The sequence below is a fragment of the Dama dama genome, chromosome X (assembly GCF_033118175.1).
Source record: "Dama dama isolate Ldn47 chromosome X, ASM3311817v1, whole genome shotgun sequence".
NCBI classification, from domain to species: domain Eukaryota; kingdom Metazoa; phylum Chordata; class Mammalia; order Artiodactyla; family Cervidae; genus Dama; species Dama dama.
The window spans coordinates 32,322,664-32,336,290 of NC_083714.1; the positions used below are offsets into that span (position 1 = coordinate 32,322,664).

The 13,627-nt window shown below is 35.3% G+C and overlaps 1 protein-coding gene and 1 pseudogene across 5 annotated transcripts in view; one reads left to right on the plus strand and one right to left on the minus strand.

Annotated features, from left to right (window-relative positions):
* Window positions 1-553: 553 nt before the first annotated feature.
* The window catches only part of SMARCA1 (SWI/SNF related, matrix associated, actin dependent regulator of chromatin, subfamily a, member 1), a 70,497-nt gene continuing 57,423 nt past the window's right edge, over window positions 554-13,627 (minus strand). For 2 of the 5 annotated variants that reach the window (XM_061135952.1, XM_061135951.1), the window contains 2 exons: window positions 2,142-2,252; window positions 554-1,030 (listed from right to left, as the gene is read on the minus strand). In XM_061135952.1, coding sequence (XP_060991935.1) covers window positions 959-1,030; window positions 2,142-2,252 — 183 coding nt within the window. In that variant the 3' untranslated portion in view covers window positions 554-958. Of the gene's footprint in view, window positions 1,100-2,110; window positions 2,253-13,627 lie in introns of all 5 variants that reach the window. The other 3 variants (XM_061135955.1, XM_061135953.1, XM_061135954.1) reach the window with 2 other exon arrangements.
* On the plus strand, window positions 9,137-10,289 carry LOC133051820 (poly(A) polymerase alpha-like; annotated as a pseudogene).

The window sequence follows — 13,627 nt, forward strand, 5'->3', positions numbered from 1 at the left end:
AAAAGCTTCTGGTATATAAAAACTCGGATACTCTGTCTTGTTAACTGAGCATACTTGCATTCCTATAGAAGACCTCCCCCTTTCTTCTGCATGCATGCTGCTTATTTCATACCCACAACTGAGTTGTTAATAGATCTACGTGTTATACCCAGACTCCCCTGAACTGGCTCTATGTGACAAAAGATCAGGCACAAGTCAGCAAGCAAAGCTTTAACTTTCAACCAAATACATAGTTGTGAGCAATACAATTCAGTAAACACAACTATTTTCTACTGCACAAAACACAGGAAATAATTAAATTTCTTATAGACATTTCTTTATTATACTTTCCCACTTGAATATTTAGAGAATAATTTAAATGTAATGCATACTGACAGCAAGCACAGTATCAAATATTAGTTTTTTTAATAATTTTCTGTTCTCACCCTTTATTCCTTTAGGAAAAAAATATTTAGATGACCTCAAAGAAACAATTATTATGCTAATCACAGTATGCAGTAACACGTACAAGCCCATACTCAATAGAAAAGAAAGCAACAAAGAAGTGAAAAAGTCTTTCTCCTCAAATCATTTTAATTCATTTTTCCACAGCCATATAAATTTAAAGTATGAAACAACAATAATACAGCTATAGAATCTAGGTTCTCTTTCAAAGCAGCGGCATATAAAACATAGAAAAGCTAAAACCTCAGCACAAGCTTCAAAAGAACAAGGACTGAGAGGATTTAGATGAAGACATGAAATACACAAAATACAGTACACAAAAATACTAGAATGCATAAAATATAAAGCTACACATTTCAGGTAGAAAGCATTGTAAAATATATAAAATATGCAAGAAATCAAAACCAAATTGATTTTTCTTAGAGTACCATGAATACACTGGAACTGGCAATTAGCATTTGAAGATGGGAACAAGAAAATAGCAGTTTCCCATTTAAAACTTTATTTCTAGGCTTTAGGATTTCACCTTCTTGACATCCTTCTTTCCAGAGCTCTCAGTAGCTGACTCTGCTTTTCTTTTCTGTGACTAAAATGGAAACAGATTTAATGTTCTGCTCCAATATGCACATTTTTAAATGGCCCAACAATGTTAAATCTAGGATGTAAATGCATCAAAAAAAAATTTTAACATGAATATTCACTTAAATGTTATACTCACAGTTAATGTTCTATATAGCCCAACAAACTATATAACCCAATGTAAAATAACCTCCAAACATGTTTTCTTTTTAAGAAAAGACATAAAATACCCATCAAAAATAGTCATCAAGTTTCTACTTACACATGGTACTAAAAATGTATGCTTAAAGAACTACTTAATACTTAAAATTTTCTGGGAAAAATGTTATTTATGAGTGTATTATTTTTGAAATGTCATGATAGATGCTAAAATACCATATTTCATATATTCTATGATGCACACTTATTTCCCACTTTAGCATCTCTGAAATCAGGATGCATCCTATAATTGATGACAAATCAGAGTTACTTGGCAGCAGTTTTTCTTAGTAGCACATAAATAATGCTTTGTCTTACAATGGAAGGCATCTTAGACTTGATGAAATATGGTAGTTTACTTAACCACACTCAAATAATATGTTAAAGAGTACTTGAAATTGTAACTATACAAGGCAACCTGACTGAGTTAAAATCATCTTACTATTAACAGTTAACTTATTACCAAGTAAATCAAGTAAAGCTTTGCTGTCTCCTCAAAGTTCTTATTTGTATTCATAGTTCCACAAAGATCAGAAAACTTCTTTGATCAAATCAGAACTCCCAGTTTCAACCTTAGCCCCACCCCGCCCCACCCCTCCCCACCCCTCTTCTACTCCCCATGACAACTTCAGTCTCAGTTCAGAGGATTTTACTTGCATTATACTTCTGCTTAAAAGTCATGAGAAATTTTTTTAAAATACTGAGCCCTGTTACTAGGGAGTTCCTAACCATATACTCTACAAACAAATAGGAAACACGTGGTTGTAGTGTAATGCTTTTTCTGTCAAAAACAAATCAGCATTTCATAAAAACCAGTTTTTATAATAGGTATCACTATAGCGTTAAACATAATAGAGGCATTTTAATTATGTAAAAAAATGGGATCTACCTAAAAGTTAGGAAAATGCTGAAAATTTTACCATTGGAGTTTTAGTTGCCCGTTTCTTCTTTTCTGCTCTCTCTCTTTCCTCAATTTCCATATTTTCTTTCTCAATCAACGAAATCAGAGTATTACAGCGTCTCTGGAATTCCTGAATCAAATAAAGAAGACTTTTAATTTCTGCAACCCAGGTACAACCTTCAAAAAGTGATAATTATTTGATTCTATCATTTCTGTGATAAAGAATTTCTAAGTTGGTATTCTTCAGAACAATATTCATACAGGTTATATTCCACTAAATATATGATAAGTGGATAAATATCATTCAGTGGGAGAATGAGTAAACTGTGGTACATCCATATCATGAAATACTGCTCAGCAGTAAAAAGGAAAGAACTATTGGTATATGCAGAAACCTAAATGAACCCTATCTGAGTGAAAAAAGCCAATTTCAAAAGGTTACATAGCACAGTGTTCCATTTATATAGCATTATTAAATGACAAAAGTTTAGAAATGGAGAACATGTCAACGGCTGCCAGGGACTAGAAAAAAGGGGTTAGGGGGTGTGATTTTAAAGAGCCAGCATGAGTAAGTCTTCTGGTGGTGCTAGTTACATGTACCTATGTGTGATCAAATTGTATTGAACTACACACTTGTGAGGAGGGCACGGCAACCCACTCTAGTATTCTTGCCTGGAGAATCCCATGGACAGAGGAGCCTGGCGGGCTACAGTCCATGGGGTCACAAAGAGTCAGACATGACTGAAGCAGCTTAGCACACACATACACATGTGCACACACACCCACACACAAATATGAGTTCATCTATAACCAATGAAATCTGAATAAGCTCTTTGGATTGTACTAATGTTTATTTTCTGATTTTGACACTGTCCAGTGTTTGTGGAAGATGTTGCCATCTGGGAAAACTTGGTGAAGGGTGCATGGGCCCTCCCTGGACATTCCTTCACAGCTTCCTGTGAATCTGCAAATATTTCAAAACAAAAAGTTAACAAAAATCACATTAAAAAAATAAGGGGATGTCCTCTTGTCAAAGTACGATTTGGAAGTACTCAGCTTACAAAAGTCAGATTTCTTTTCTACAGGGCTGCTCAGAGCCTTTAAAGTTCTAATAAGCACTGTCAACCACTAGGGTAGGAGATGGAGAAAGCAAGCAATTCCCAAAGCCATTCAATCAGCAGAAATCTCTTCTCAAAGGATACCTCGTGGGATCAAAGTTCTGAGGAAATACTGCTGCAGTTGTTAATTCAAAGCAAACAATAGCTGGAAAGATTCCACATTAACCTTGCCACTACCTATATTTCACTGCCAGCAAATCAATGCATCCAAACTATAAACAGCTTTTATGAACGCATGGTGAGCATTAAATATATGATTCATTAATATGGACAGTCATATATATTAACCTTGTATACTTTGCTGTATTTTAAAGGTAAATAACGGCTTAATATCAAAGGGTAAATATCATTTAAAATGGTTTCTTTTTGCATAAGCAAAAATATCTGATAAGATATAAAATAGCTAAATGCTCAAATAAAAATGTAGATTTATTAACAATTGAGAACTTCAACCAAAAAGTGGTCAAAGTACAAGAATAGAAAACAAAAATAATTTTAAGTGTCCAAATATTAAAAACTTTTTTCACTCAAAGACATGCAAAGTAAAACAATGATATATTTATCAAATTAGCAAAGACATGTTCATGTGTGTATAATATGTGCATCCAATGTTGGCAATAAGATGGTGAAATGGAAGCTCTCCTTCACTGGTGATGGGATGCCACTGTGAAAAAACTGTGTCCTCCCCAAATCTATAAGTTTAAGCCTTAACAGCCCCACAATGTGATTGGGTTTGGAGAGCAGGCCTTTAAAAGGAAGTAATTAAGGTTAACCAAAGTCATAACGGTTGAGTCCTTCCGTGTAAGGACACAGGAAGAAGACATCATCTACAAGCCAGGGAGAAAGGCCTCACCAGAAACCAACCCGCCTGGAGCCAAAGCCATGAGAAATTGTCACCTCATGTGGGTACTGTGTTATGGCAGCCCAAGAAGACCAAAATACTATCTTTCTAGAAAGAAAATTGGAAATATCAATGATGTATCCTAAAAATTTCATATTTTTTGAATGAACAATTCCATTTCTAGATGCTTAACGTAAGGAAATAAGAGATGTACACAAAGATTTACAAAACAATATTTAGAGCAGTGTGCTTTTTCGCAGAGAAATCCTGGGAACTAAATTTTTGCTAATTTGGAAATTATGATATACATATAAATACATCTTAGTACATACACACATACACAATAGAAATAGCTGAGAGAGAACTATGTGCAGAGTTACTGGTGGTTAACAGAAGCTATTTCTGAATATAGAACCAATGGGAACTTTTATTTTCTTCTTTATACTAGCATGTATTTTCTAAATTTTTTGTAATGAACACTGCAATCTAACATTTTTTAAAAGTGGCAGATTTTTTAAATACAGTTTTATCTTTCCAAATAAAAGCAAGAAAAATGGCACAGAGAAATATTATCAACTATCCAAGCAGTTTCTATTCTGTAAAGAAGGCAGAAAACCAAAGACAGTCTAGCCAGAAAAAAAATTCTTCATTAATAAATTATTATTTAACTATTAAAAATAATCATCCTCAATTACTCAAGGTTAAATAATTTAGGAAAAATAACATTGGAATTTTCCATACTTACCAAAACAATAGCAGTATCTTTAATATGCAGACCAAACACTCTTCATAGCTTCATTCAATACCACACATACAAATTAAACAGCATGTTATTCAATTTATCTATTATAGAAAGGGCTAAGTTGACCCTGATGAGATTTGATTGTTGGTTTCTAGGGAGACTAGATAGAGTCTTTATGTGAAGCTGATTCTTGAATCATTAAGCTATACCCTCTGGCTATTATTATTCTCAATAAGTAATAGTTGCCTGTGACTGCAGATATCTTTAGATACATATTCATGGTTCATATGGGTGATTCAGGAAAAAACTAATACTTTTGAGACAGTTTCATATGCAAGGAAGTAGACTATCTCAAGATGATTATAAATAGACTGTATAATAAGTTCTTACCTTCATTCCTTTTAACCTGTCACTAACTACAGACAAAAAAATAATCTAACTCTCTGGAGAAAGGCATCAAGGAATGAGTGAGTCTGCATGCTACCTTCCTAGCGTAGGTAACGCCACTTCCTCTAAAGATACCAACCCCATCTTTTATTCACATGCTTAGACTGCCTAACTAAGCAGATGGTGTCATAAACAGAACACTAGCCAACAGCAGAAATTACAAATAAAGAGGCCAGATTACCAATAAAACAGTGATTCACTTTTTGAATAACTAAATGACAACAAAATGATTCTGAGAAATTTTATGATGTCTAAAGCAATTTTATCTTATATAATTTCTTCTTTCACATACATGTTCCCCCTAGATTCTTTTACCTTTTATCTTTCTATTTTCCTTGGGGTTACAGGGAGTGGTTCACATGGTCTCAAACTGTTTCCACAGTTCTGTAGTCTAATTATCTCTTTCTTTCACGATTTCCCCACGCTGGATTTAGGAATGAAATTGAAGGGAGAAAAACAGCACACAAGAGGAAGACAGGAGATACAAAAATAAGAAAGACAACAGAACAAAGTAGGAAAATGACAAATGGAAAACTGTTGTGCAGTGTTAATAGCTGTGGCCAAAGGGGAGAAAAAAGTACTTTGTGTTCACACATGCTCAGGAAATGCTAGGTTTTTAAAAGGTTAAACAAATTTTGTCATGGCAGGACTTCACAGAGCTCTTAGCAGTCTAATGTAGATTGCAAGGGTCAAGGGCAGGATTCAGAACCTTGTTTTGCATATTGTATATTTGCAAATCCTAGAACAATGTTTGGTAGAAACCAACTTGGGAAATGCTGTGCAGGGTAAGAGTGATGGAGAAGACTAAGTTTGAATCAAAATACAAAGAACCTAGGAGCTAAAAACAAAGAACTAAGCAATTTTACTTAATTCAGTTGACAGAAGGATCTCACTGATGATTTTTAAGCAGGAGGAGTCATGTAATCAAAGGTATATTATGTACTCCGAAATCTTCCCCTGATACAGAGTCTCAATAGGGGGACTCATAAAATTACAGACTCTCAAGATTGAAAAGGACCTTTAAAAATCACTCAAGTTGATGCTGAATTTCTTCTACGAAGTCCTTGCTAATTATCTGTCCAGCCTGTCTGAATTCTTCCAATGATGGGGTACTCATTACCTCACAAGATTGCCTAGCCCACCTCTGAGTAAGTTTAAAATATTCCCTTATGCAAAGTTACCATGTGCTACCTTATCATTTCCAACAATTGGTTCTAGGTCTAACCTTTGTAGTCAGATTGAACAAGCTGATCCCCTCTTCTGTATGACAATCTTTCAAATATTACAAGGCAGCTCTCATGCCTCCATCACAATCACCACAATCACCACCAGACCTGCCAAACATCTCTCCTTTAGGCTCAACAGACTCCCCCTTTACCCATCCTTCATTTAACATGTTTCCTGAAGGACTGTATAATGCTTATGTCTACCTTGGTTATATTATTTCTTTCCTTCCAGTTTTCGTACACATTCTTTAAATCAGGGGTCAGCACATCTTTTCTGCGCAGAACCAAACAGTAAATTCTGTCGGCTCGGCAGACCACATGGTCTCTGTCACAACTACTTGGCTTTGCCACTGCAGCATGAAGGCGTGTGGCTGGGTTCCAACAAAACTGTACAGACACTAAAATCTGAACTTTGTACAATTTTCACATGTCACGAAACAGCCTTCTTTTGATTTTCCTTCAACCATTTGAAAATGTAAAAATCATTCTTGGCTTGCAGGCTGTACAAAAATAGGTAAAGGGCTGTAGTTTGCCAAACCCTGGTTTAAACTAGACTTTAGACTGACTTTAAGCAAACTGTCTGCCTTGGTTTTCCATGTCTTTTTAATGGTTTATGATTCTGTTCAATGCAAAGTCACCCAAGTCCCAACTTTTGAGTACTAGGACATGGCTCTCTACCTTTATTTAATAAATGATGGGATGTCTGCAGTAAGTGGCGCTGCCCTGTACTGTGTGGTGAATATCAATCACGCCAGGCACCAAGTTCAAACATCCTTTGCCCCAATACTCAGCTTCAAAGCATCAATTCAAAAGGCACAGAAAGCATCAGTAGACTTGAAGTGACTTATTGAAAGAGATTAAAGAGACTCCACATTACATTTCCTATGTACTAAAATCCTAGACACTAAGCCTGCCTAAGTCTGAATGACAGAAGGTCGGTGCCCGCTATTGGTTCAAAGTCAAAAGCAGGTGAATGAGCAGGAGCAAAAAAAAATAAATAATTGCACTCCACACTGGTGCCTCAAAATTTGTAGGTAGTTCTATGAAGTCAGAATTTTCTTCTATAGTTCTTAGTAAAACGAAACTGGGAGGTTTTTTCTCCTTTGCTGTTTTGTAAACTCCCTGTACTTTACCTTCAGAATCAACATCTTCAACTATATCTTCTGTCATATATTTCCCAGGTTCTTTGTCACCTGGTAACCCCTCTCATACTAACAAAAAGCAACGGCATTCCATGCTAGAATCTCAAGGCCCAAGCACACTGGCCATTAGATGGGAGTTATATATTCTAATAATAATAATATAAAAATATCTTATATTTCTTAAGCAAGTATCAAATGTTATGACAGTTTTACCTAATTGCTGCTACTTAAACATCGTTATTTGTAAAATGTCATGTCACTTCCTCACAGGCTAGCTGATGCTGCTATTTAGTCGCTACCTGTTTCCAACCCCATGGACTGTAGCCCACCAGACTCCTCTGCCCATGGGGTTTCCCAGGCGAGAATACTGAAGTGGGTTGCCAGGATAGCACATAAGTACGTAAAACAAACTCCTGTTAGTGCATGTATCATATTTCAGATTGTTAGAACAATTCGGTCTTAAATCAAACACTACAGTTACTAATAAAACATGATGTTTACAACTGGCTATTCAAACCGAAGCTGCAGGGATTATAGCCAACTAAAGTCCATCATTAGAGAAAGGTAGATGAAAAGAAAAGAAAGGAAGAGGAAAAAAGAACTCAAACCCATTGCTACATTTCTTCACATTCTATCCAAATGTGACCCAATGATAGGGTCTATGAGACAGAAGCCAACCGCAGAACCAAAGTTCCATGCTCATTCATTCACTGAATGCCCACTTTGTGCAAGGTGTTATGCTAGTACCTTTAGATGTAACCATTTGCTCTTGAAGGTTAAGACAGCAGTAGTAAAAAAATGACTCTGGGGCAGATGGTGATATATTAGCCAAGGCCGGGGGGCGGGGTGGGGGGGCGGGAAGAGGAGGAACAGAGAAGAGACAGAGATAGAAATTTGGGAATTATCAGCCTATATGGGAGTTGAGGTAGATGTTTGCCCATTTCCACAGAGCAGTATTTCTATACAGTAAATCTGACCATGTCACCGCCCTCTTAAAATCTTTCAATGACTCCCCATTTCCTATGGAGCAGTGATCGCAGTTCAACAGGGCCCCTGGTCATTCGGCTGCCAGCTCTTTCCTCATCTTCCGGGACTTTCCTACTCACACCCCAGTACACCAACCTACTTGCAGTTTGTGAATATGCTGTGCTTGTTTCTACCTTTGCACATGCCATTTTCATAGTCCCAGGGCCAATTCCTTCCTGGTCTTTCAAGGCTCATTTCCAAGAAGGACCTCTTCTGTGAAACCATTCCTCTGACCTAACCCTTAAGGCAAAGTTAAGAACAACTCCTTCTGTACACACTTCTATATAGGATCTTTTTGAAAATTAAGGCTGAAGAGGACATTTTAGTCTTTCAAGCACATGGGGAAATAATACATAGCTATAAGCATAAACACATTTTAACAATTCTAGAGTCAAGAACTCATCAATAATTTTCTATTTTACCAATTTTTTGAATAATGTATTAATTTATATCCTCACATTTCATTAAGAAATTAATGCTCTGGATCATGCCCAGGGCGGCAGCGGTGGCGGTTGCGGGGTTGGGGGGTAGTGACTGGGCGGTGCCGGTGCAGGAGACGATGCCATTTCCAGTCACAACACAGGGATCACAGCAAACAGCCGCCACAGAAGCACTATGGCATTACTTCTCCCATCAGCTTAGCAGCCCCCAAGGAGACTGACTGCCTACTCACACAGAAGCTAGTTGAGACTCTGAAGCCCTTTGGGGTTTTTGAAGAGGAAGAGGAACTGCAGTGCAGGATTTTAATTTTGGGAAAATTAAATAACCTGGTAAAAGAGTGGATACAAGAAATCAGTGAAAGCAAGAACCTTCCACCATCTGTAATTGAAAATGTTGGTGGGAAAATGTTTACATTTGGATCTCATAGATTAGGAGTACATACAAAAGGTGCTGATACTGATGCACTGTGTGTTGCACCAAGACATGTTGATCGAAGTGATTTTTTCACCTCGTTCTATGATAAGTTGAAATTACAGGAAGAAGTAAAAGATTTAAGAGCTGTTGAAGAGGCATTTGTACCAGTTATCAAACTGTGTTTTGATGGGATAGAGATTGATATTTTGTTTGCAAGATTAGCACTGCAGACTATTCCAGAAGACTTGGACTTAAGAGATGACAGTCTGCTTAAAAATTTAAATATAAAATGTATAAGAAGTCTTAATGGTTGCAGGGTAACCGATGAAATTTTATATCTAGTACCAAACATTGACAACTTCAGGTTAACCCTGAGAGCTATCAAACTATGGGCCAAACGCCACATCTATTCCAATATATTAGGTTTCCTCGGTGGTGTTTCCTGGGCTATGCTAGTAGCAAGAACTTGCCAGCTTTATCCAAATGCAATAGCATCAACTCTTGTACATAAATTTTTCTTGATATTTTCTAAATGGGAATGGCCAAATCCAGTCCTATTGAAACTGCCTGAAGAATGCAATCTTAATTTGCCTATATGGGACCCAAGGGTTAGTGTATTATTTTTTCCCCTACAAATTCGCACTGTGCAGTAACGAGTAGAAGTCATCTGCATAAACTGAGGGAGACTTCCCATTCTGTTACGTATGAGTGGACATGTTCGTATCACACTTTCTTTTTAATCTCAACCAGAATTGTCCTCTGGTATGAGAAGCATAATTATGTACCCTGGAACCACATTTAATTGTACGTAGTTTATAATATCAAGGTCACTAACAATTTATATATAGAACTGCCTTGTAAGTCAAAGTTGTGTAGGCATTTGTGTTTAAAAAAATAATAATAAAAGGATACTAAAAAAAAAAAAGAAAGCAATGCTCTAAGATACCAATATTAGCTGTTATCACACAATTAAGTACTAGTACATAAAATGAAAAATCATGAGTGGCCTTCCTTATAAAATTTCCTAGGCTATACTGCATAAGCAACAAACAAAAGTATCATTGTGACTACAGAATAGCTTGGAAATTTTTTAACTTGACTTCTGTTTTTCTAAAGTATATATAAAGAAAATTCTTCTCTGACTGGACAGATAATTTATCAAATATCCTGTGCTGAACTAATAACTTAGTTAATGTTTACTATCACAGATAAACCTACACAAAGGGAAGCAAGCTCATAAAAAGCTATAGCAATATTTTCTAAAAAGTATTTTTCTCCTACAACTCTAATGAGGAATGTCATGTTCTTAATTTTAAATAAGGAACACTTTCATTAATAATAAAACTGTGATTTGAAAACAAACAGCAATAACATGAAATTTTTATTACATTGTACAACAGCGTGTGATTCTCTGAAACACTACCTTAAAAATTCATTTGAACTACCACAAAAGGCAAGGCAATTGTAATCACTAATTATTAATACTTTCATTCAACTCTAAGGTCCATGGCCACAGGATATGCACACGGAGCTTCTTGAGAGTCTAGCAGAGGAAAGAAAAAACTCCCTAGAGTCTAAAAATTAAGAATATTTTTTGGCTAAAATGAAAAGTCAGAGCAACCTTGCCAAGGAAGCATAGTCACTATATCAAGAAATGTTCTTTATTTCAGACAGCCAAATTCTGCTTTTTATCCTTTGAGTACTTCAAAGAACCTAAGCAGGAGCAAGGACTTACTAATTAAACTCTGGATACTTTCAATATGTCCTTTCCAGTAAACTGACTAATGTGCTAGATCTTTTAGACTTCTCAGATTCTTTTCAAATCTCCCAGTCATGTCAGTCTGTCACTAAATGAATGAAGACAGTGCCCTGAAATTCATTCAGTAAAAGGAATTAATGAGACACTGTTGATAAAGGGATTGGCAACCTTATAGTATAAAAGGTACTATACAAAGTATTATCTTTTCTTCTGATACTTTTATATCTGATATAAAGATATCAGATACTTTTAATTCTGATAGTTTTAAATTCTGATAGGCAAAGATACTTTTAATTCTGATAGTTTTAAATGTCCTAAGACTAAGACCTCATTATAATACATTTTTTTCTTAGAAGGAAAATGGTTAAGGCAATTCATATGCTCTGAGCTTAAAAATCTAAATTGATCATATCCTTCCTACTTGTTTATGTAGTTCAATAGAGACTGATTACTTACTTAAAGACCACACAATTTCTCAGAGAAAGAAATCACAATCTTTTTTAGCACAGAGAAATGGAACTAAAACTCATTTTCTCTTTTGTACAGCCAGCATTTTTAAACGGAAAAGAGCCTCAAAGAAATTTTCAACCTTTAGCTGAAGGCTTTCAAAATGTGGCATATTCAGAAGTGAAGGTTCATGCCTTTAAGCATTTTAAGACTGTTAGTTAAGTCAGAAGCCATGAATTCAGTAGTTTGAGATCTCTGAATAAAATATAACTACCAAAGTTTCTATTTTTTTCTAAGTATTTCACACTATTTATTGGTGTCTCTGGGAAAGTAATCTTTAAGCAAGATTGTTTTTAAAGATAGCTTCTTTAGTAAGCTAAGTTTAAGGTTTAATCATTAATAAAATGTTAATTTGAACACAGTGACACACTCACATAATGAATCAAGTTATATCCTCTGTATTTTGGGGTTTTTCAATGAAGTAAATTATTTTATTTTATTTTATTTTTTTGGGGGGGGGTTTTGTCATACATTGATATGAATCAGCCATGGATTTACACGTATTCCCCATCCCGATCCCCGCTCCCACCTCCCGTAAATTATTTTAATTTTGGAAATCCAACTGCCTCCTTCAAGAGGGAAGTTTCACTTCCTAGATTGTGAATGATCCACTATACAAGACCAATCATTTAAAATGAGGCAAAAAGAGATCATCTAGAAATAACAGTAATCCATTTTTTAATTCCCTAATGATTTATATTATCATGAAATATTCTAAAAAGATGGTCTGAATAGTCTAAATCCAGAAACATACATAAAAATTACCTATTAACTAGGAAGGAAATGATATGGTGGAAAATTTAACAAAAACTCTGGATTAAAATATTTACTATGAAATAAGCTACTATATGTTTTTAAAGATTCTTTAGAAGTCATAAATTCCACCTTCCAGAACATAATTAAGGACAGAACTGTCTTTGTTTTTAACAGACAAAATAAAAGTTTCATTTTTCAGTCACGTATGTAGTTAATATCTACTCTTTGAAAAACATACATTAGAGATTTAAACCTCTTGGTAAAGAAAGATGTAAATGTTTTGTAGAAAGATGGAGGAAAAGATTTTTTACAAGGGAGTTCAGAGACATCTAGTGGTTGTTAACAATACACTTGGTTTTTTCCTGGAAAATGAAATAAGGTTACATAGTTCTACAGTCATGTTCATATTACAAATAATATAAGATTTTCCCTGCACTTCTGAATCTGTTTCACCCTACTGCTTTAGCTTAATGTTTTCAGAAACTGAAAACAGCATTAAACTCAACCTTTAAAAAGTAGTAAAATACCACTGAAATAATACACAAAACTCTGCAAATGTTCCATCACATAAAAGGGCATGTATGATCTAAAAGATAATTCATCAACAAATGCAGGTGGGTATTTGTCTTTTACAAGCTGTTAATGCTGCTGTAAATTAGATCACCATATGCATAAAATCCCAAATGGCTAAAAATTTTTAATGCCTGGCTTCTGAAAGGAGTTCTCTGCTAAACATGGTCATAGATGCACCAAGCTAGAAGGCACCTTAAAAGGCCAACAAGCTTACTGCCAAAGTCTTCAGACAGTCAAAATAGAATTTAATTTTCAAAGCTAATAGAAAAGCTATTCTACACTGTTCTTCAATAGTCTATTTCAACAATCCAAAGAACCTGTCAAACAACTCTTCCCTCCATCAGTCCTTCATGCTACAGATTAATCCTCATCTTTTTTATTCTTTCCTCAGTTCTTTCTACTGTGTATTATTAACATTTATACCTCTTCCTATTCTTTTATACAAGTACAGCACTTTACATTCATCCCTATTACTGTCATGTAGCAAGGGAGATTCAATCATCATTACAATTT